Source organism: Nyctibius grandis, chromosome 5 (genome assembly GCF_013368605.1).
Source record: "Nyctibius grandis isolate bNycGra1 chromosome 5, bNycGra1.pri, whole genome shotgun sequence".
NCBI classification, from domain to species: domain Eukaryota; kingdom Metazoa; phylum Chordata; class Aves; order Nyctibiiformes; family Nyctibiidae; genus Nyctibius; species Nyctibius grandis.
The window spans coordinates 29847462-29869974 of NC_090662.1; the positions used below are offsets into that span (position 1 = coordinate 29847462).

Genomic DNA, 22513 nt, shown 5'->3' on the forward strand with positions numbered 1-22513 from the left:
GATCTTCTAATACAGCCTTTTTGAAATAAATGTGTTCTTGTATAAAGGGAATGTAAACTATTCACATTCTGTGTCAGCAATTTTTTTACATCTCCTTTGCCCAAAGGTAAACGGCAATACAAGGCAAGGCAAACGCACACACACACACCTTTCCATCTGCTTTGGGTTTGATTCCTATAATGTTTCATTGCTTGTTCATTGAATTTTGCCTGTGTTAGTCCTGAATTTTGTATCCGAAAGGTGAACATGGAAAAGAAAAAAAAGCCCTGTAAATGTGTTTCTAGATCTGTTTCTAGACTATTAGCACTTCTGCCTATCTACTCTTTAAAAGGTTGTTGCACATGAAATCATCTGCCTGGTTGAAAGAAAAACATTATTTATTTAAAAAAACCCTTTTGTCTCTCTTTGAAAGTTTAGAACGTCAAATTTTCATCTCTGTTTATAGGCTGTATGTCCATAAAGAAAAACTTATTTCTAACTACACAGTGTAGTTTAAATGCCCTAACAAAAGTAAATGGGTATAAGCACTACCAGAAAGTTTTATGCTTGTCCTTCCCTCAGTTTTCTAGTCCGTTAACTGCCCATAAACCTCCGCCTTCACAGCTATGTCACACTTCACACGGGATGATTCGGTTACACGTACAGCCGGCCAGTACGAATCCTGCGTTAACCATAGCTAAATGAAAACAGGAATGTGCCAGTGCAGCTCTCTGCTCGGCCGTGCGGTTTCGTTCTCGCACACCTTCAATGGGCTTTGGCCGGCTGTCAGCAGCCTCCGGCTGTCCCCTGTCCCAGGGAGGGCTGCAGCTACAGGCTCGTCCCCCTCAGTGGCGAGTGGACCCATGGGAACAAGGAGCCAGGGAGGGATGCTAGGAAAAAACATCTCCCCCAAGGTGATGCTTTGGTTGACAGCTCTGTTACAGAGCTTAGATAGGGGAGAGAGGGGCTCTTCCCCACAGGGAAACACCACTCTTTCCTCCAACGCTAGAGCCAGCATGGGATGGATGAGGAGCGGGGGCTGGAGACCTCCTGCCTTGGGTCAGGCTGTGGCAGCTGTGGGCGAGAAGTGCTTTCCTCCACCTTCTCCCTTTGAGAGGGGTTTGAGAGGAAGGGTGCTCCTTTTTATGACTGGTCTTTCCCATCAGACCCCTGCCAGGCTGGCTCAGACCCATCTTGTTTCCCCACCACGAGTGCTTCACAGGGCCGAGACTCTCCTGTGGCAAGCCAGGATGCTCAGACAGACCTGTCCACCATGAGCACCTGAGCCCACAGCATTCAGGAAGAGTATGTTGCATCCAGCCAGGGGCTTTATGGACCCTGGGGCCGAGGGGAAGTTGAGGACAGCAGACATTTCATTTATCGTAACTGCATAAAAATAAACATAAAATGTCTGCAGAGCGCAAACTGTCTTCTTCCCTCAGAGATAAATATGAGAAATGCACTGTTTTACCTCATAAACCCTAGGCAAGCAGGTCTCCTGGGTCCAGGTGCCATCGGGGCACTCGGGAAACCTGAGGCACTGCTGGCTGCACCAGCCACACTGCATGAAAGGAGGTGCCAGCAGGCACTGGCTGCAGGACCTGAAGTGATGGCAGCCCGGCCCCTTCAGCGGGATCTTCGTGATCTGTCAATGGAAAGACATGATGCACACATCCTTTTAATCATAGAATCACAGAATCATAGAATTGTTTGGGTTGGAAGGGACCTTAAAGATCATCTAGTTCCGATCCCCCTGCCATGGGCAGGGACACCTTCCACTAGACCAGGTTGCTCAAAGCCACATCCAGCCTGGCCTTGAACACTTCTAGAGAGAGGACATCCACAACTTCTCTGGGCAACCTGTTCCAGTGTCTCACCACCCTCACAGTAAAGAATTTCTTCCTAGTATCTAACCTAAATCTACCCTCTTTCAGTTTAAAACCATTCCCCCTCCTCCTATCACTCTTAATACATACCCTAAGCAGCAAGGAGAGTCTCTATTTATGCAATGCGCTGTGCTGCTACTCAGATTTCAGATGTGCAAGCTGCGGTTCAACTTCTCTTCAGCACAGTAATTACAGGATCTTATAAGTAATTTAACTGACATGATTTTAAATTCACTTGGGAGAAACCCTAAAGGCATCTTAATGTTATATACAGTTACTACCAGCATCTGGTGTTTACAGCAAGATAGCATTTTTTGCTGATGGAAAAAGAAAACAGCAGTGTGCTCCTCCCAATTCTGCACTAGTTCTTGGAAAAAACAGTGTATCTCAGTATGCCTTAGTTCATACATTTGCAAAAATAGGCACGATGGCTATTTCGATTTTGGCGAGTCTGTGTTAATACCTGTGACACACTTACAGCATGTGACTGCCCCTGTACTTGTTTTTTACCATCAAAAAACCTATACTATACCTAAAATATGAATTAAAATTTATATTATTTAAAATATCAGGATAGTTATGACAATAGTCACTCTAAATATATAAGAATTATTTTTAGTCAAAATATTAAAAGTAGTATATAATTACATCACTATATAAGTACATCATACTTCTTTACGCTTCAGTACCTTCCTTTAACTTATTTTGGACATTTTCTTGAAGATTACTCTTATAAATATCTCATACATTTCTATTAAATTATTAATAATCATCTTTCTTTACTAATGGCTGATGTGTTTCTGTAAATTCTTACAGAACTCAAGGGGTCAAATTATTGCTTACGATTATGGTTTAGATGATTATCTGTAATATTATCTGCTGATGTTTTAAAGTCATTCTACAATGCGTATCTACTTATGACAATAGCATATTTATGGCAGCTCTTCATCTTTTATTAACCCTTTGTAGACTACATGCTAAAACAATCTTCAGACCTTACTATGAACACTGACTCCCAATTTTAAACCCACCCACGTAATTCTTGCACACACGCCCCTCCTTAAAAAGTTATAATGTTATGACACAAACCAACAAAAGCCAGGAAACTGTGAGCACCATTCTTTCCTTAAGCCATTGTGTGTTTTTTCTTTGCAAGGACTTGAATTAAGGACAGGGTTTCAGCCTTAAAATTTGCATTTCCTGGCTTTTGTTGGTTTATATCACAGCTCTTACATTATTTAAACATTTCTTAACATTAGGCTGTCGGTTTGTTTAGTAGGGAAAAAAAAAATCTTGGAGGAAACTTGCCCCTCCAATGTTCCCGAGGGAATGGTGAGGCTGGTAGGATGCAGAGCATAATGCAGCAGTCTGAATAGTTGCTCTTACTGAACGCTGGTGCTCTGACGGCAGGTTTACACTGTGCACAGAAGGATTAGATTATGAACCACTCACCTTTCTCCCAGTCACTACAAGGGTATAGCCATCATCTGCTAATGAATTCTCGACAACAACTTGGGCAGAGACGGGGTGGGAGTCTAGCTGAAAGCTGACATGTGGAGCTGTGGGTTCTGAACGGGAAACCACTACCTAAGAAAGAAATTGGGAAAATCAGTAGGCAGCGTGTGACACAAATGCATGCTGCTCAGTGGTCTTGTGTTCCTACCATTCCTCTGCTTGCATTAATTACTGTGCATTACATTGCGTAATATTTTGCATAATGTTCCATCATGATCTGATTAAAGCGCTATAAAATCTACTTTATTTAACACAGCAAAATCATGGCTGTTGGAGCATCCTCAAAATACATCGTATTTATTAAAATATGAAAGAGTCATTGCATGTTTTCTAGTCCTTTAATTTCAGGTATTTATAAATCAACTGTAAAAAACGAAGACGGGTCATTTAGTCAGCCCAGTACATTTAAGAAGAATTTTATCTACAATGTCTGTTTAAAAGAATCTTAAATCTCCAGGCCTTCAAAAGTCAAAGATATTTCCATTTATTTTCACTTTGGTCCTCCAGTTTGAAAAGTAAACTTTACCCTGTGTCAGTAGTATCTGGTCTCAATGCACGTGGGGCCATTAAGAGTGCAAAGCTATGGCAGGCGCAGGAGCTACAGGTACATGGACCTCGATTCCCAGAGCTGGTGCGGTGGCTATTGCTACAGACAGGCTCTTTGCAAGACGTGGCTGGACACGTCGAGATCTGGCTCCTGCTGATTTCTGCGGGAGCCGGGTGTCCAGGACAGAGCACTCAAAGTGTCTCTTAAACAACAGGGAGAGCTGGAGGCTTCTTTGAAAGATGTTCCAAAACAGGAGTCTAATTTAGTTGTCCTGAAGCCCCTTTGCAAGAGCCCTTTCTCTCTCTATTGATTTTAGGAGATCTTAGAGAGATTAGTCACACCAGTATGAAATTCCCCCACTCCTCATCTCTCTGCATCTTGAGTTACCTAAATACTTCTGAGAATTTGGGCCTATTCCTGCAAACACACGCTTAACTTTACTACTGTAACTCTGTTGACTTTAATGGGATGAGTCATGGCTGTTAAGCACAGGCATAAAGCATCTGCACATTGAGGGAGGATATTCGATAGCGAGATTTTATAGGCTTGGGCCTGCAATCCAGAGGGATGTGCGCCCAAATGTGATAGCATCAGGCAACAAAGGCAGAGGATTGTTTACATGAGGGAAGATCATGTTCATGTTTCAAAAGCTGCATCACGTGTAGTTTACTTAAGGAATTTAGATAATCAACATTTGCTGAGAAGCTAAGATTCAATGGGGTTCATTATTTTAAAAGATTGAAGCCATTCTGGAAATAACTTGTATGTCAAATGTTTAATTTTTCACTATAATGAAGCTTTTCTTCTGACTCCGAAGGCAGCATCAGAACAGCTAGGACATTGACTTACACGATTTCACTGGCTTTTCGCACTGCCAAGGTCTTTCAACAAGATGGCTGACTCCAAAACTAGACTTAGAGATGCTGTAATTACAGCTGATATTTTGCTGTAATTCAAGACTTAAATAAAATATACGAGCAGTTAATTCATGGCAGTAAGTGCTTCACGTCCCAGAGGTATTTACAGTTTGGGGTTAAAAGAGGCTTTTTTTTCTTTAAAATGAAACTAGGTTTCTTAAAGACTTTGCTATGGGTTTGTTTCACAGTACAGAAAGTGCAGCTTTTAGAAATCAATAAGGTCTGATCATTTTTGGTGACACAGAAGTATGGTCTCTGACTCACTGTATTAGGGCATGAGCTCTGTTTTTATATTCAAGACAATGAAAAATAGAATGGACTGCAAAGCTGCATGAAAAAGCTTGATTAATGTTGGCATTATGGGGAGAGGTAGCACCACAGCTGCAAATACCTTTTCAGTTGATCATTAGCCGCGTCTCATCTCGAATACCCACCGCTATAAAATGCTAAGAATTCTCTTCTATCATTAATCCAGGCTTCCTCTTATTGCCAGGCATTCTTTCTGATTGAGCCACAGCGTTAACCCTTTAAACACATCTGTGTTGCAACCTCAGAGCAACACATGAAAATTTGAATCCCACCTCTATAATCTTGGAAAAATATTCGTTACTTTAAACATTGACTGACCTTTATTTTACTGAGGCTGATAGTCAAATCACCTGCTCAAAGCCTGAGTAAATAGACTTTGACCTCATGACATACGGGGCGCTCAAATTACACTTCCTAACTCATTTGGGACTATGGAATAAAAGTTTGGAGTTTGCCTAGTTGCTGCCGTAACAGATACTAGATGCAAAAATGCTCTTTTTGGTCTATACAACTATACGGTTTTTGTACGCATCAGCCCAGTCCTTGAAATTCTATCTTACCCTTATCCAACATAATCCTGAAGAAAAAGCCAAGCTGAAGACATCTTCTACAGCAGGAAGAAGAGGCTACTTATGACTCCAGTGTCTTTCTCAGAAACCTCTGATGTTTATTGCTTGGGACTGGGCTGGTATGCATACAGTGTGGCTTTAATCTACCGTGGACACACCACCCTACAGGGGCTACTTCTACCATGGAAATGGTTCAGTACTACAGAAGGATTTCTCTTTAGAAAGACTTTAAAGTGCTGGCTTGTTTTTTCGGGGTTTTTGTTTGCGGGGTGGTGGTGTTTTTTTTTTAAATTTTAATAGTTAATGTAACAAGCAAGCATTTCTCCAGAGCATAAGAGAAATGGAAGTATATCTATGTGCCTGCACTCAAGCAGTTAGGAGAGAGGGAAGGTCTTGCACAGATAAATAATTGACTAAAAGAGAACAAACAGACATTAGCAGTAAATGGTCAGTCCTTGCAATAGTAAGAAGTCACCACAGGTGTTCTGCAAGGTGTCTGTGCTGGGATCCATACTGTTCAACATACCCATAAATGAGTTGGAAAAGTGGTTGAGCAATCCAGTAACAAAGTTTTCTGATGATCTGAAGGTATTCAAGGTGCTAAGGATGAGGACAGACTATGAAGGATGGCAGAAGGACTTTACAAGACAGCATGTCAAGGCAATAAAATGGCAGGTGAAATACAACAAAGATGATGAATTTAAAGTGGTATATGATAGATAGTTCCATGAAAACATCATCTCACTGCTCAGCAGCAGTCCAAAAAACAAATAAAAATGTAGGAATTATTAGAAAAAGATCAGAGAACAAATCAGAAAACATCCTGATGTCATACAAATTCATGGCTTGCCTGAACCTTGAATTCAGGAAATCCCCAGAATGGAAAATAGTTGGAGGCTTGAAGCAGAAGGTATAACGTATGTTACCTGGGTCCCTAGGCATCCACTTGTCACCACTGCTGGGGACAGAGCACTGAACAAGATGGACCCTTCGTTTAAACCCATGTGGCTCTTCTGATGTTCTTACAAACAACCCTTCTGAGAATCACATTCATTATCAGTAACTACAACCCCAGACATCCTTCTCAAAGCAAACACAGTATTTATGTCCCTCTATTTAAGAGAAAGACAAAAAAGTATGTGGTCTTTTAGCATAGCTCAAAGTACTTCCATGAAGATACCAGCCAACAGCTAATTAATGAATATAGTAATTAATATATCCTTTATACTGGAAGTCAGTGATCACTTAGGTTCGTGAACATTAAAATAATTCATTTAAATATTCTTTCATGGCCATCAGCTAGTATTACTATTAAGAAGACTTGACTCTAGGTTCGTTTATGCATAATATGGCAAATTAAGACTGTAATAACTTGAGTTGAAAACCAGCATGCAACAGCTTCTTTTAAAAATAATTCTGATGCTCAGTTCTGCTAGTCAGCAGGATTGAATTACAAATGTTACTGTCTGCATGTTGAAATATCTTCTGCAAAAATGAGAGGCCTTCTAAAAGCAATCCCATCTAAGTATCATATTGTTATTTTTTCGCTAGATGTCTGGCAGGTGTAGGCCATTACCCAGCAGAGATAGGCTCAGGGTTAACTTTATTGTGTAACGCCTCAAATGCCCTGGGATATGCAGCGTAGCCTTCCAAAGGGCACATATGTAGCTCTCTAAATGCTGTATATCATTCTAATCCATGGAGAGTATAATGGATCTCCTCTGAAGGGTGTAAGCTTTTCTACTCAAACTGAATATTAAAACATGTGTGCTCTCAAAACAGTTATTTGGCACCAGGTGTTAATTTTAATTTTACTATATGGATTTTGCAGTCTGGGAGCATCAAGATACTTTCTTTACCACAGAAAGAACTGCTATTATAAAACTGTTAAAAGATATGAAAATATTACTTATCTAGAGTTTGCTACAGTTTTCTGTTGGTTTAAAAATGATAAAGTGGGAAAGACTGCAACTATTCACATTCCCACAAATGCACGTGTGCATAGTTTGTGTTTAGCTTTAAATAGGTCAGACTGCCAGTATTGAAAAGCCAGGTGAGTTACTGGATCACAGAGGCAGGACAGCAGCAGGCACTGAGGACAGCCCTTGTAATGACTCTATGGGCATCCCATCACTCTTTCCTCCTTCTGGCTCTGTAAGGTTTAAGGTCCATGCTCATGTATTTCTTGACCTTCTCACACTTGCTTCCAACTTGGCTTGCCACTTGCACCGGTGGGTTTCATTACACTTGTATTTGTCTAGTGGGACAGAAACTAGACCAAAAGATGTTTGATCAATTTGAAGGTGGAAATGGCTTCCAGTATGCTGTGGTATAAACTGGATTTGGATGACCATGCTGAAAGAGGCAAACTCTGTACTCCCTTGCCCTGCATCAACTTATTTTGCTGATAGGCAGCATGGCTTTGAGCCTTGATTCCTGGAGAGGCGAGGCCTTGCCACTTTGCTGTTTACAAGAGGAAAGCAATGCTGAAGGCTTGGCTCTCTTCTTGATGAATTTTGGGACAAATTTTTCCAAGCCTTGACTGCAGCTACAAATAAAAAGCAGATGTGATTATTTTTTGTCTATACTAATTTCTGTAGCATGCATTATGTTCCCTGGCATGTAATCTATGAAAGCAGATATAACACATGCTAATTTCTCTGTTTAAGGGAAATTAGATGTGTGTGTTAAAGTTCGGTGGTGGTGGTGTTTGTTTTTAATCGTAAGCATTCCTGGGAAATGAGTGTGACTACTAAGTGTTCTGTCTACTTGGACGTGAAAGACAACAGGTTTGTGCTCAGCGTGTGAAAATTTCCCAGACCATTTATCTGTGCCAGCCCAGTCCCTATTCCTCATCAGACAGAATCAGGGGCACCACACAAAACGATAAGGCAGGAGGTTAAGGAAACCCCAAAGAAAGCTCTTCATCATTCAAAGCAGAATGAAATTATGTAAGTCATTGTCACAGCATACTGTAAAGGACAAAACAACAAATAATTTCAAAAAACAATAAGCAAAATTGATGGAAAAGAAGTCCATCAAGGACTGTTAAACACCAGATATGGGTGCAATTTCCAGCTCAGGGAATCTCTCAGCCACTGAGTGCCAGAAGCAGGAGAGTACTGGAAGAAGTATCACTGTGTGCTTTTTCTTGCCTCATACCTCTCCCTTATCCATCTTAGCCCCTGCCACAGATAGGAGACTGTGATCCTTGAACCTTTATTCTGACCCCATACATTCTTTCCAAGCTAAAAATATGGTTAAAAATACTGGGATATAATGGTTCCCTAGAATAAGGCTTGTTATTATTCTGTATTCTTTTGTGCTTAACAAGTGCAGAGAGGCCGTGAGGAGGGTGAGTGGCCTGTTGTGTGATGTGCTCTGCTCCGAGGAGGCCTATCTGTACCATCATGCTTTGGTTCTCGTGCCCTAAGCCATTTTCAGTCCAGAATCTGTTCAGACATGATGCTGCATGACCATGTTTTGCTAACGCTTGGCTTCTCAGCTGGAGCTGGCTCATGTCCGTCTGGATTGGACAGGACTGCAGCCAGCATGTGGCTGACTGCATCTCAGGGTGTATGTATACCCATGAGAAGAACCTTTCCTTGCCTCCAGGAGCAACAGGAGGGATGTCCTACTGCCCTGTGAAGATGAGAGGGCGCATGGGGGGAAGCTCCTCACTCCACACGCAGCCCAGCATTGCCCCACTGTGTGCTGAGTTTCACTGGTATAGTCAGAAGGATGAGATGGCCCTGCTGCCAAAATTGCATCTAAAGAGAGTGGTTGCCCATAGTAGTTGAAAAATATACAGTGAAAACTTCTCTATCCCTCTCCTCCTCGGGAAGGTCACCAACAAGCAGTGCATTTGCTTGGGCTTTACCTCGGTGAGGCCAGCTTCAAGCGTAGGGAGCACATGCAGTATTCTGCTTCCAAACATAGTGTAACGCTGAAAACCAGCCTCTGCCCCGGTCTCTTGTTCTTTATAAGGCCAGACCACATGTGAGCTTTTCAGAATAAATCTTGTAAAACTTTCCCATATCCCACTCTCCCCAGAGCTATCAGAAAGATTTCCCCTTCCTGAAGAACTTTGCTCTTTTCTTCATCACTCAAAAGTCATTCTCTGAAAAATACGAAGCTCCAGGCAAAAAAAAAAAAATCACCTTGGAACTGAGCAAAACTAGAAGATTTTTTATCTCGATATATAATCTTTTTTTTTTTTGACAAACTATAATTTCCCAAAATACTGGCTGGTAATGAAAGTGTCTTTTCCAGTTGTGAGTCATATTCTCAGCGTAGCTGTTTTAGCTTGAGTGGAGTAAGGCTGCTTTACACCAGCTGAAAATCTGATTCCCCAGCTACTGCAGTGTGACTGGGTGCTGTTTTCTAATCAAATAACCACTGTGAAATACCTGATTCACTTTGCACCCAACAGCTGTACTTTCAGCCTGTGTTCCCAGTCACACTCTGAAAACAAGCACAATAAGAAAGGCCGAAACAGCTGCAACTTCTCAACAGCAAAAAAAAGAAGGGGGAAAAAAAAGCTTGTTGTCAGGCTCCAGCTTAGGAAGGAAGTAAAACCATTTTTCTTTTCCGTCTCATACATGTCAGCTGTCTTAGAAAAATTATTACTGCTCTGTTTTGTAACAAAAACTCCACAGTATTTGGTAAACTACAAACTCCAATCTATTCATGGCCAAATACAGATTTAACATTTCTGATGCAGCCAAAACATGCACAGTATGTCAATGGGCTGCAATTACTCTCCAGGAGAGCTTTGGAATTCACCTCCTGGCCCCAATTATCCTCCTTAAAAGAACTCATGAATCTTCTGTATTTGGACCATCCAGATCGATTTAATTTTAGTTTTAGACTGGCTGAAAAAAATAAACATTTAATGAAGGAGGCTGTATTTCATTTGCAGTATTAGTGCTTTCCAGAGCTGTTTGATTGCATAATTCTATTTAATCAAACTAAAAGCACAAGCAGAAAACAACAGGTGACTATTCCTTGGTTGGATAAAACATACCTGCTTTTGCATTCTGAATATTACTGGCTCTTTGGATGACTTTTTTTAAAATAAGCAAAATACAGGCTATATTCTGAGTTGGGTCATTAGTACAGTTTTGATGGGTAATGCCATAAGCTTCAGTGGAATCACTTGTAAAGATAGGAACTATTCATTGTGATGTCTCTAAATATATCAAAACTCCATAATGAGGTAGCCATCATCTATAGAAGGAAAAACTTTGTTCTCAGAAACTACACGTTAAAGCTTCTGTTGACTTTTGCAACAATGATGTGCTATAGTCGTGTGGAAAAGAGAGAAAAATGGATGGAGATGGAAAGAGTTAGAGACGAGGTGTTGGTAGGAAGGCAGAAAGTGATGAGCAGAAGAAAGTACAAAAGGAGATGAAAGACAGCATGAAAAAGGAAAGAAAGAAAAGAAGGAGAATCAAGTGATTGGCTGCTGATGAAGTATAAGCAAGTATAATGGGAGAATATGAGAAACATTTTCAAATAAATTTTTCTCAGGTTGAGCGTCAGTAGCTTGCAGGCTTGGAGCTTCAATTCTATTTAGGTGGCATGATCACTATGTTTTATACATCTTTTTTTTTTTCCCCCACAATATGTTTCATAACACTTAAAGGAAACCCTAAATTAATACAGCAAAAACGTGAATTAAATGTTCACTACTTTCACCAAGCTGTCTCATATTTGGGTACCTCAAGTTGCGGTTGTCAGAGACAAAGGTACTGTACTACTATTTCTTTTAATGTCACGGATGACCGGTAGTGCTGAAACTTATGTCACAAACTAAATTGTCTAAATATGGTAAGGTTTGGTATTTCAAAGAGGACACAAAACGAACTGGATTCACTGGAAGGGCTGAGCTGATTTTCTAATTTTAGAAACCTATCTATGAATATTTTTTCTTTTGCTTTTAAATAGTTGGCATGAAAATATGTTCGCAAGATATTAATACAATATAACCAGATTTAAAACAGGTTCCCCGATAGGTAGAGTTTTGCAACTAATTTTCTCTGAAAGCATACCTGCTTCTGAAGGGATATAGTCAGCTGTGAATATCTACAAGTTACAAGGGGATTGCACAGGAAAATTCAGTATTTGCATGCACAAAGAGCTAAAAATATGAGTGCAAATGACTGTGCAAAAGTGAGGTGTGTAATAAGTGAAAAACTGAGGATTCTTTGCAATATGTTCCAGTAGATTTGTGAATGAAACAAAAAAGAACATCATTACATTTCTGTGATAAAAAACATCGGGAAATGTTTGGGGATATCTTTTTGATAAACTAAGTCATTGTTAGATTATCCTGATTTTTTTAAACCCATTTTACTTCAGTAATGCTGGTTTAATAGCTCAATTTTTAATGATCTCCATCTTATTGCAGTTAATAGCTGTATTTCCATAGAAACACTGCAAATCTGCTTTACTTAGGCATTTGCTAATGAACATGTTTGATAGCACTTCCTAGATAACTGTTAGTGAAAAAAAAGAAAAAAAAAGATTTAATAGAAGTGAACATGAAATTCTGCAAAAAGCTGTGTCTGCTGTATCCTACATAGTATCCCTTCCAAGATCATTTAAAGGCAAAACAAATACTAACCTTTTAGCATCATTAAAGGTATTCTCCTGCTGGTTGTACCAAACCCTCAAAGAAAGAGCTCCGACTTATTACAATATGAGCCCTGTGCTGACTTCCCCCTGTAGCTCAAGCCGATCTAATTCAATGATGAGAATATTTCTGCTAATGGCAATGTGCAGTTTACACAATAGCCTTTCTTTTGATCCATAACTGAACCTGGAATGGGAAATGTATTCTGGAAATATTTTAATTGTTCCTTGAGTTGGGCAAACGTCTGAATGAAGTGTGTGGTGCAGGACTTGAATGAATAATTTAAAGAATGTTACAAATAGTAGAAATAATGCTGCCTTGTGCTTTCCACCAAAGCTCCCTAAAAGCTTTGTGACAGCCCAGAAGAAATTCTGCGAGTAAGACAGTAATTGTTATTAACTGTGTTTTGTGGATAAGGAAATGGCTTCAGAAAGGTTAAACAAATTGCTCATGTTTGCTGTGTGAACCAGCATCTACATTTAAGAACAGAGCGTAGGCTGGTCCTGTGCTCAGTATGTAGCTCTTAGCATTTGCCTTTCCTGTGCCGAAGACGAACTGCAGCTTAAAGTTATAATGGAAAGTTCACGTAAAACTGGCAGAGTTGTCATTGAACATTTTGTTAAATTTGTATCTTCCAAGGGGAAAGAGAAACATGATTTTCTCCAGTTTCTCATCTGTACTTTGCGTTAAATCACTTTGATGTCCTTCCCTGTAGGAGCATTACGGATTTTGCATTATGGGGCAGGTTCTGTGTCAAGTCTGTGCGGAAGACAGAAGTGGAGGTATAGGATTCCCTTTGTCCAGAAAGGGTGTATATACTGGGGACAATATGTAACCCTACTTACTGCATGTGGCAAGGACAGAGAATGAGGGGAAGGGAGAGAAGAAAGGGAAGGATTGTTCATGAAGAGTTACATGTGCCCAAGTATTTTCTAATGGAAGGTTATGGGAAATGGGAAAACTGGAAGGGCACAGCAACTGATGGCCTCATCAGGTTTCAGTTAGTGATGGCTGGGGGATACCACTACTAACTTTGATGACTCTCTGCAGCCTACACAGCAAGAAGGACAAAAGACTTCCAATACTTCAGGAAGCCCACTAGAAGACTAATAATAGTGGTGGAGTAAAAGGACACCAGGTCCTTGGGTGCCAGAGGGATCCAGGCTGAGATGCGCATCCAGGCTGGACTCTGTGGCAGCTAGAGAAGCCAAGCTCTCCAAGGCAGTCATTGCAGGATGACAGTGCTTGAAATAAGATGGGTGAATAGAGAGCCCTTGGTGCTTTCGAAGTATTTTGTATTTCTGATGTTTGATTTTGACTGCCAAGTTTTTAGAAGACTGTTGGCTCAATGGGTTAGATTTATTTCGTTAGTCACCTACAAAGAAGTCATGTAGTGTAATCTATCTGTCTAGGTTAGTTATGTACTCAGTGGAGGGAGATGACTTCTCAGGAGGGTGATTTACCACTTATTATGGAAAACCTGATTTAGGACAGGAAGAATTGCTGTCCAAAAGAACAGAGTGAGATGGGAATGAGCAAGAGCCCAAAAATCTAAGATGCACTCAGAAACTTGAAAGTAGGTGGAGGAGGAGCTAATCTCAATTCTACAGCTGTGAGTCATAGGCTATGGGTATGTTAGCAAGTAATTTGGTGCCAGAGGAGTGGATCAGTATATAGAAACAACTAATGCTGAGGCTCCTGCTTCTACATTATAAGATGTCTTGGCATTTTACATTGAACTAGGTTTAATCTGATCCTCTATACCAAATGACCATATGAAGTGTATATCTGAAGCTGTTTGAAGAATCAAGCACTGTTTTGGACCTTTCTGCCCCAGCTAGGGTTGGTGTATATTTGATGTGTATCCAAGACAGACCTTTCAGTTTAGTTCCTTTGAAAGAAGTCTAGTTTGTATGGATCAAAACTGCTATGTGAACTGAACCAGCTGGACTAAGTGGAGAGCATGGCAGAATTTGCTCCAAAACCATTGCTCCAAACCACAAAGCCCATGTAAATGCTTAAACTGCTGAATGCTCTATTAGGCACTTTGTTTATATTCCAGAGGCTCTATTTTACTCAGCAATTTCAATTTTCTAATGCCCTGTTAAACTGGGATAATACTGTTCATCACTTTTCACCATCCTGCTAAACTCCAGTACATTTTTTTATTGTGAAGGTGTTGTAGTAATGTTTACCTGCATGAAGCGGCCCTCCGAAGTTCCCAGATTAGCAATGGTGAGGTTCCCTTTGGTGAAGACAGATATCGAAGTTAACAGGACACTGTTGAACTGGCCCATGAACAAGTCAACCCTCTGCAAAGGAGTTGTAACTTCTAAGCGGTATTCATCATCTTGTGCTCTGCAGTATGAAGCATCTCTTGAAAAAGCCTGTTAGAAAATGAAGTACAGATGAGTACTGTCTTTACGAGTAGGAATAGATCTTTGTCAGAGTGAAGTCATTTAGCACAAATGCATTTGACCAAAAGTATTTTAAAATGTTTCAAACTTAATTGCTTCATCAGTTATGATGTTCCATGAGAAAGGCAATGACTTCTTAATGTTATGGGAATGTTTCTTTTAACTTTTTTTTATCCTGTCTGTTGGGTATAAGACGTACGTAGGGTCTTTATTTAACCAGATGATACATGTATAAGCATATATATCAAGGTATCCTTTCACTTAGTGACTTCTGTAATGCTGCTTCTCCAAGGATCTCAGAATTCTTTGACTGCAGAGCCTGCCCAGTGACATACCTGCTTCTAAAAGTGATTCCTAGAAAATGATTGTCTAAAAACGTAGCAATTCTTTTAACCTTTTTCTGCATTAAAATAACAATTTCCAGTATTCTCTTTCTATTCTCTTTTCACTATCTTTTTCAGTGATAAGACAGAAAAGGAGAGAAAAAGATGGAAGAGAAAAGGGAGATAAGCCAAGAAAAATACGTTTCTGACTGTATATTTAAATGAAACTATGGAGAAGCCAGCTTTTTATAATTACTTAGGCTATTGTATTGATCATCTATGGCTCATGCACTATTTTGTCCAATCTCTATATGTCTTGAGTGTACTACAATAGTTGCTGCATTTGCAGGATTTTCTCTTTCAGTTTGAGAACAGAGATTGTGTTTTTAATTTTCATTAGAAAAATTCTTGAACAATACACTTTATGTTATCACCAGAGAAGAATATAACCTGCTGTCCTGACAATTCAATAGTAATCTATTAACTGATTAATTCCATTACGCTTGATACTACATCATCTGTTTTGGTGAGATCATACAGATAATAACCAGGAACCCCCTGAAGGATCTCTAACCAGTTTAAATTTGGAAGTCATCTGGCATCAAAGGATCTTATGGTGGTTCCCTCTGTTGAAATCAATAGAGCGCTTAATTTTTCCTAATTTTTTTATTGATTTCTTGTTGTTACAAACATGTTTTAAATAATTTTTTAAAAGCTTGAATTAAACCTTTTAAAGGCAGTCAGTCTTTCCACTAAATTCAATAGATCTGGATCATATTCCTAAAGAACGAGTGGGAGTAAAATTTTATTTTCTTATTTTCTTGATTCAGATGGTTTTCCTTCTACTACCTATAATCAAAGTACTATGAGAAAGCAAGCGATGAACCAAGAATTTCTTGCTGGCTTAACTCTAGTGAATTCTGGAGAAAAAACAAGGCATTGAAAATGCTATTAACAAAAGGTTCAACCTAATAGCTCAGTCCTTTGCTGTTGAATTGTAACATTTCTGAACTGTGTACAGCAACAGCACTGACGGGTGAAGTTTTCTATGATCCCTAGGAGGTGCAGTCAGCTGTAGTGCCAGCTTTTCTCTGGGTGCACTGTCATTTTACTGTATCATTTAGGTAAAAACCTGCGTAAGACCAAACAAGAGCAACTGAAATCTCTGTGCACTGCCTAATGATACAGAAAGAAGGCTTCCAGACTAGACCTGATCACAGCAGCGACTTAACAATTTGGTGATCCACATGCTAGTGTTTGCTCTATGAGTTTTGTTATTAACTGTTGAATTATGGTGTGTTTTGCTCAGCAGGAACTGAGCTAATACTTTGCACCATGCACACTGAACATTCATTGAATACACTTTAAATATTTTGGACTGATCAACAAGGGACAAATTTAGCTTTTCTTTGGCCACCAAACAAGCTAAAAGCTTTATTCTTTTGCACTCATATCCTATCCAGTCTAAAAGTATTTCTGAAACATCTGTGCAAAGATTACTCATATAATGAGTATGAGTAGTTCAACAGCAGAGAGATGTACAGTTTTCATGCTTTTTGAAATAAGGCCGATTTCTGAATTTACCCTTCCCCAACTTGGGATCTCTGCTCTTTGCTGTAACTCTTTTTTTCCTCGAGCAAATGACTTTGAGGAGGGATGTTTCTGTGCTAACCTAAAAAAAGTACTTCCTGCTATGTAGTAATCTGAACACAATTTGAACATCCTGACACGCGTCACGAATGCCTGTTCAAGCTCTTCTTAACAAGTGGCTAGATTTTCCTGCTTGGCCCACCACCTTTCGTAGCTTCCCCGAAGTCAGTTCAGCCACAAAGTCAGTGCAGCCTTCCTCAGAGATGTCGTAATTTTGGGTATCTATCTGCCCAAGAACCTGCAGACTGTTCCACATATGGGGTGCTCAAAACCTGGCGCTTCATGGATTAACCATAATGTAAGGTTAGCTGTTTAAGAAATAGGAAGGCTTTGATCTTTGAGTAGAAATGCAGAGATTAAAAGGCTACTTGGAAAACTAAAGGAAGATTGATAACACAGAAAACTTCGGCAAAGAAGCTGCTTTAAATTAACTCTTTGAAGTCTGTATCTCTCCCTCCCTCTCTTTCAGTATACACATAAGTACCCATTTGGCTGTTAATGTGGAAAAATAACTGATGTCGGATGATGCACTCTGGATATTATGCCAAGTTCCAGTGACAAATCACATAACTATTGAAATGGACAACTAGAGAGCGAGTTAAGTGCTTGGGTTGGGCTATATTGCTTCACTTGTAGGACGAGAGGTGCCAATTGCGCATGTGATTCATAGTGAGGGCTTTGTGAAGCTGGTGTAGGTGTGCCACTGGAATGTAGTGAGGTGTAGGCAAGCCCTGCCTTTCAACTGTGTCCAGAAGGGTAGGAGATAACCAACGCTATCTTGTTTGTTCATAGGGGAAGTTGTGGTATTTCAGAATTTACCCTGAATTCGGTCCACAGAAGACAAACACGCCAAAAAAGTCTCTAGACAGCGTTGAGCTGGGCTTCAGGAGCTGTCGCTGTTTGGCAGTTAACTAATGATTTCTATATCATATTCACTGAGCATAAAAATAATATTTCAGACAGAGTTGCACATTTGAAGCCAAAAGTGCAAAGCAGGGAGGAAATTTTAAGGCCACTAATGAAAAATCTAAAAAAAATACTCATTTAGGTCGATGTCAGAACTGATCATAGAGTCTAGACTCTAATCTGAATAGCTAGACTGAGGGGAAAAAAAACCCTAAAATTTTAACCAAAGACTTTTTGGAAGCTTTTCTATTATTTGCAGCAACTGCAGTTTGGAGAAACACTACTCCAGGCTCATCCTTCTAGAGCTGGCCAAAACCTGTTCTTCTTCGTTAAGTGCAGTGCTCAATTAGAAAGTGATATTATGTTTAATGTCTTGAATGACATAGAAATTAATGATATAGTCACTGCAGAACATCTAATACTGTCTTGTGAAGGAAGAAGGATTTGGAGGAAATAATTAAAATTAAAATTTAATTTGACAAATTGGAGAAATGGTCCGAAAGTAACTAGGTAAAATTTCCTAGTGTCAATTGTAAAATACCACAGTTATGAAGGAGAACTCAAGTGAAAGTAGGAATAAGCAGGAGTTTTATTTCCTGCTGGTTTGTTTTTATGACTTTTAACTTGTTGGCTGTCAGGAATCAAATTCCTAAGTATCAACTGTTGTTTTCTGCTATGGATCCTGGGAGTCTCCCTCAAGACCAGTGGGCACCCACAAGTGCCGATGACATTTCTCCTTTGAGCATTTCTATGGTATAACATGGAGCAGGGAGAAATGAGCTACTGCCAAATGAGCTGGGTCTTGATATTTGCAAATGGAAAATATCCCTTTTCAAAGAAACTGCTGTAGAGTGAATGAATAGATGGTTCTACATAACAAACTGATTCCCAAGCTGATTAAAAACAGAGACAGTGTATGAGTTGCTTATCTCTTCTGTTGTGGAGGTCAGTGAGTTAGGATGAATAATAAAACTACAGTTTTCAGGAGTGTGTCCTACTGCAATCAATCAAGCACATAATGGTGAAGAATTTACGTGAACAGCAGACTCTGAACAGGAGGAGTAACTGTGAGGATCACAAAAAAAACCTTATCAGATTTTCCCTTCTAAATTTTGTGTATTTTTAGCCAACACAGGTTTGCTGTTCTGTAATACATTTGAATTTTCTGGGTAGTTTTCAGTATTTCTCTTGAGGTGAGAAGTGCATTTGATCACTGCTTCTTCCCATGTGAAATACAAGAAGTGAAATTCTGACCCCAATAACTCAGTGAAGCCGGGGTGTTGCCTGAAGAAGATGAGTGACTTGATCAGCATCATGTTGGAGGTCTGATAGAGGGCTGGAGTTAGAACCTGTATTGTCTGTTTCCCAGTCCCATCTAAATGAAAGTGAGGGACGTTATAAATTTGGCCTGTTTATCATTGTTATTTTTGAAAAGAATTACTCCTTAAATTTCATAGAGCTCATAAATGTTCCCAGCTGTCACATACTGGTCTTTTTAATTCTGGACTCAGTTAGAGATGACTACTAAGATCCTTGTACTTATAGCTCTTTGACAAAATGGGGAGGGGAGAAAAATAACCAGGACAAACTTTCTGGCTTCTTGCACATTTACAGACTCTGTTCACTTCATGCCTTCTTCTGTCAGTTCCCTTGGCAAAGGGACTATCTCCCTTCTCCTTTCCCACGTGGCTTCATGCCATAGCTGGTCAGAGTCAATAAACCGTAATGGAGAAGAGGAGAAATATATAAATAGCTTTCTACTACGCTATCACAAAGGAATATTTTTTCCTCTGCGATTTGCAAGACAGAAAGTTTGTGAAATGGACAAAATTTTACTACTAGCAATTCTAAAAAGTTATAGTCACATTTATTGTTCTCACTATACATAACTGCCACGGGGTGTCTGAATTCTTTACGGTTATGAGCACATTCAATGATGATACATGGAAAAAATATGGACACATTTATTTTTTGGAAGTAATTGACCAGAAAAGAATCTCTTGTGAACAAACTCCAGTGCTGTGAAACAGGCAGAAGAGAAGCCAGCCAGAACTGAGGAACATGAGAAACAGAAATCCTTTGGATGTAGCAGCATGTTGTCTTTTGCCAATATGATCAACTGCAAGTCTACAGTGAGACTCCTCACCTGCTGGGTCAGCGTAACTGCAGTGTGATTTCCTCAAACTTGCTGCTCCATTTCCAAGAGAAGCAAGTTTGGGTAACTAAATAGGGACGGCCATACATCAGTACTAGTCATAGGTACTGCTCAATAGCAGGCCAAATGCATGTTAATAGTGTTCCTTATTGGCACCGAGATTGCATTACGTTCATATTCTCCCATTTCACTTCCTTTGTCAAATATTATCAGTTAAGAGATTGGGTCTTTCATATTGAACTATTGCACATATAGATAAAGATAGGGTCACTAAGTCCTCAGAAAGAGGTATCCCAAACGGATGAGTCAGCTGTTATTTGCCATAGAGACTACACGGAAGCTAGACTAGAGCAGTCTGCTGGGGTTACACAGTGTGTACCCCACCTGGTGCTCTCACAGCACAGAAAGACAGCTAATTTCCAAGTTAATATGGCTGTGATAGGTACTAGGTATGCTGAATTTCTCCTTCTTCAAGCTGTATTTTGTCAAACAACTAACTTGTTCTTCTCAAGAACTCCATGTTCTCGGGAAGTGGAACAGAAATCACTCAGAAGTCACATCACAAGTGAAAAGTATTTGAAAATACAGTATTCAAAATGCTACGTGCTTTGTAAATCAAATTTCTGCACAGTAGCACCAGACCCTGTTACCAAGCACTTCTTGTAATACTAAGGAAGGAAAAAAAAAAAGAATAATAAATGGAACAGCTCAGTTTTGGCAGTGTACACAAATTTATGTGCTAAACAACTCCCACAGATGCAAATTCACCATGCTTCTGGTTTCCTCTTGACCAGTGAAAGACATCTCGAGGGTGTAGGTGCTGTGAACTCAGTCCAGCGTTCACAGAGAACTGAACATGCCTGGGGCAGGGAACTGGGTTCTCCTGTTTCTAAGAACTTCTGCTGAGCTACTGAAGCTTTACTCTAAAAGGTAAACGAGTTTTTTCCTCTTTCTGTTTTAAACAAAGAATTGCTTCCTTCCTCCTCGTCCCAATATTCCTCATGTATTTTAAAGCAATTCAAAGATTTTTTAATAAAATACAGAAGTATGTTCCCTTTCTGAGAATAAACTTTTCAAATTTCAACTGTGAAGTAGGAGACTTGAAGAAAAAGCAAGCAACAGGAAACAGTCCTTTAAGATGAAAACAATCAAGCAATCCTAACTACTCAGTGGCCACTACTACGTGTTGCTACTGCCTGGAGATGGTCCGAGTTACACAGGAAACCAACCCTTCAAAATACTACTTGTTGCAAAATAACAAACAATTTAGAGGGAGTTACTGAAGGATTAATTACCTTTAAGCTACACTTTCAACTTCAAGGATTTGATCTAGAACTCACTGAAGTCAATGGAAAGATTACACAAATTTTTATGACCCCTAGAGAAAGAGAAAATTTTTAAAGAACTCCATTGATGTAAGATCCTTACATGGTATCATCACACTAACTCTTAATACTTGTTGCTTTGATCTACTTCACTGCTAAAATGAGAGGGGGGAAGGAAGCTACTGTACTGATGCTCCACTTAAGGTAATAGGTAAAAAGACATCCATGTTAAATGTAATTAGTTAATACAAATTAAGATGATTACATGTTCTATTGTCAAGATCATTCAAAGAGTTATTTGCTTTTGTCATTGAGAGTGCTGCATTAGTTCTCATAATCTGGTTAGTGCATTAGCACTAAGTAAATCCTATTGATTCAGCAGATAAAATGGACCTAAGTAATCTTTGTGTTTTGCTGATTTCCCTTATATTAATTTAACATTTAACTCAGTATACAGATTATCAAAGGAGAGGTGTTGACTAATTACAAATTTTGAAGAAATAAAATAATGCATCGGAGATGTGTTGATAAAAGCAGTTTTGCCGTACATCTGTAGTTTACATCAGGTGCATTTTTCATAGAAGTCCTTATTTACATGGAAGCTGTGATGAAACAGAAAAGCTGTGAACTGCAAGTAGACCAGTTCTCCTAAGATAATGCTGAGTATGGAGACTCTTATTCCAAGACAACATTGCACAACAACTGCATGTCTAGCCAAAACAGTGGTGCAAGAGATGTGTGGGATAGGAGTTCAGAAAGCAGGAGAAAATCATGCAATTTGCTGTAATTTCCACAGGCTGTGTATAAAAGCAGGGTAACATCTGCCTCAAGAAAATGAAGCTCTCATTATCACTTCCCCCAAGATCGTTCCTCCTCTAACATTTCATTGTTTTCACCCACTCCATAGACAGCACAAGTAATATTTCTTTGTGACCTACACTTGCTTTCTGAACCATCTATGCCATGGATCTTCTTCCTTAGCAGTATGTGGGATTTGACTCTGGTTTTACTTGTATGTTTGGAAATGAGGAGTAATTCCACTCTGATGCAAAAGCTGTCTGAGATCAGAAACCCACATGCCACCTAGAAAGTCTGAGTAACACAACACTCTTCTGGATAATAATTACCTACTGTTGCTTTAGTGAGCAATACAGGTGGCAATATGTGGTCCTGAGTCAGATCAAGTAGAGTAAGCAGAGAAACTGCTGAGGTAAGGTTGGTGCTGAGTGAGCTGAAAGGCAGATAACTGCTTTGTCAGGATTTATGTGTCTCTCCATCATTTGGCAGCAGAACCTGAGGAAAATTCATTGCTTACTTAGATACCTCAACTACGTACCAAAGCCAGGTGGGATGAATCCAGGACTTAGATCTGCATGCA

The 22513-nt window shown here is 39.6% G+C and overlaps 1 protein-coding gene across 2 annotated transcripts in view; it reads right to left on the reverse strand.

Moving 5' to 3' along the window:
- MET (MET proto-oncogene, receptor tyrosine kinase) overlaps positions 1-22513 on the reverse strand; it is a 90797-nt gene that overhangs the window by 40900 nt on the left and 27384 nt on the right. For both annotated transcript variants that reach the window (XM_068400785.1, XM_068400786.1), the window contains exons 3-5: positions 14555-14746; positions 3318-3452; positions 1451-1624 (exon numbers count right to left, since the gene is read on the reverse strand). In XM_068400785.1, coding sequence (XP_068256886.1) covers positions 1451-1624; positions 3318-3452; positions 14555-14746 — 501 coding nt within the window. The remainder of the gene's footprint in view (positions 1-1450; positions 1625-3317; positions 3453-14554; positions 14747-22513) is intronic.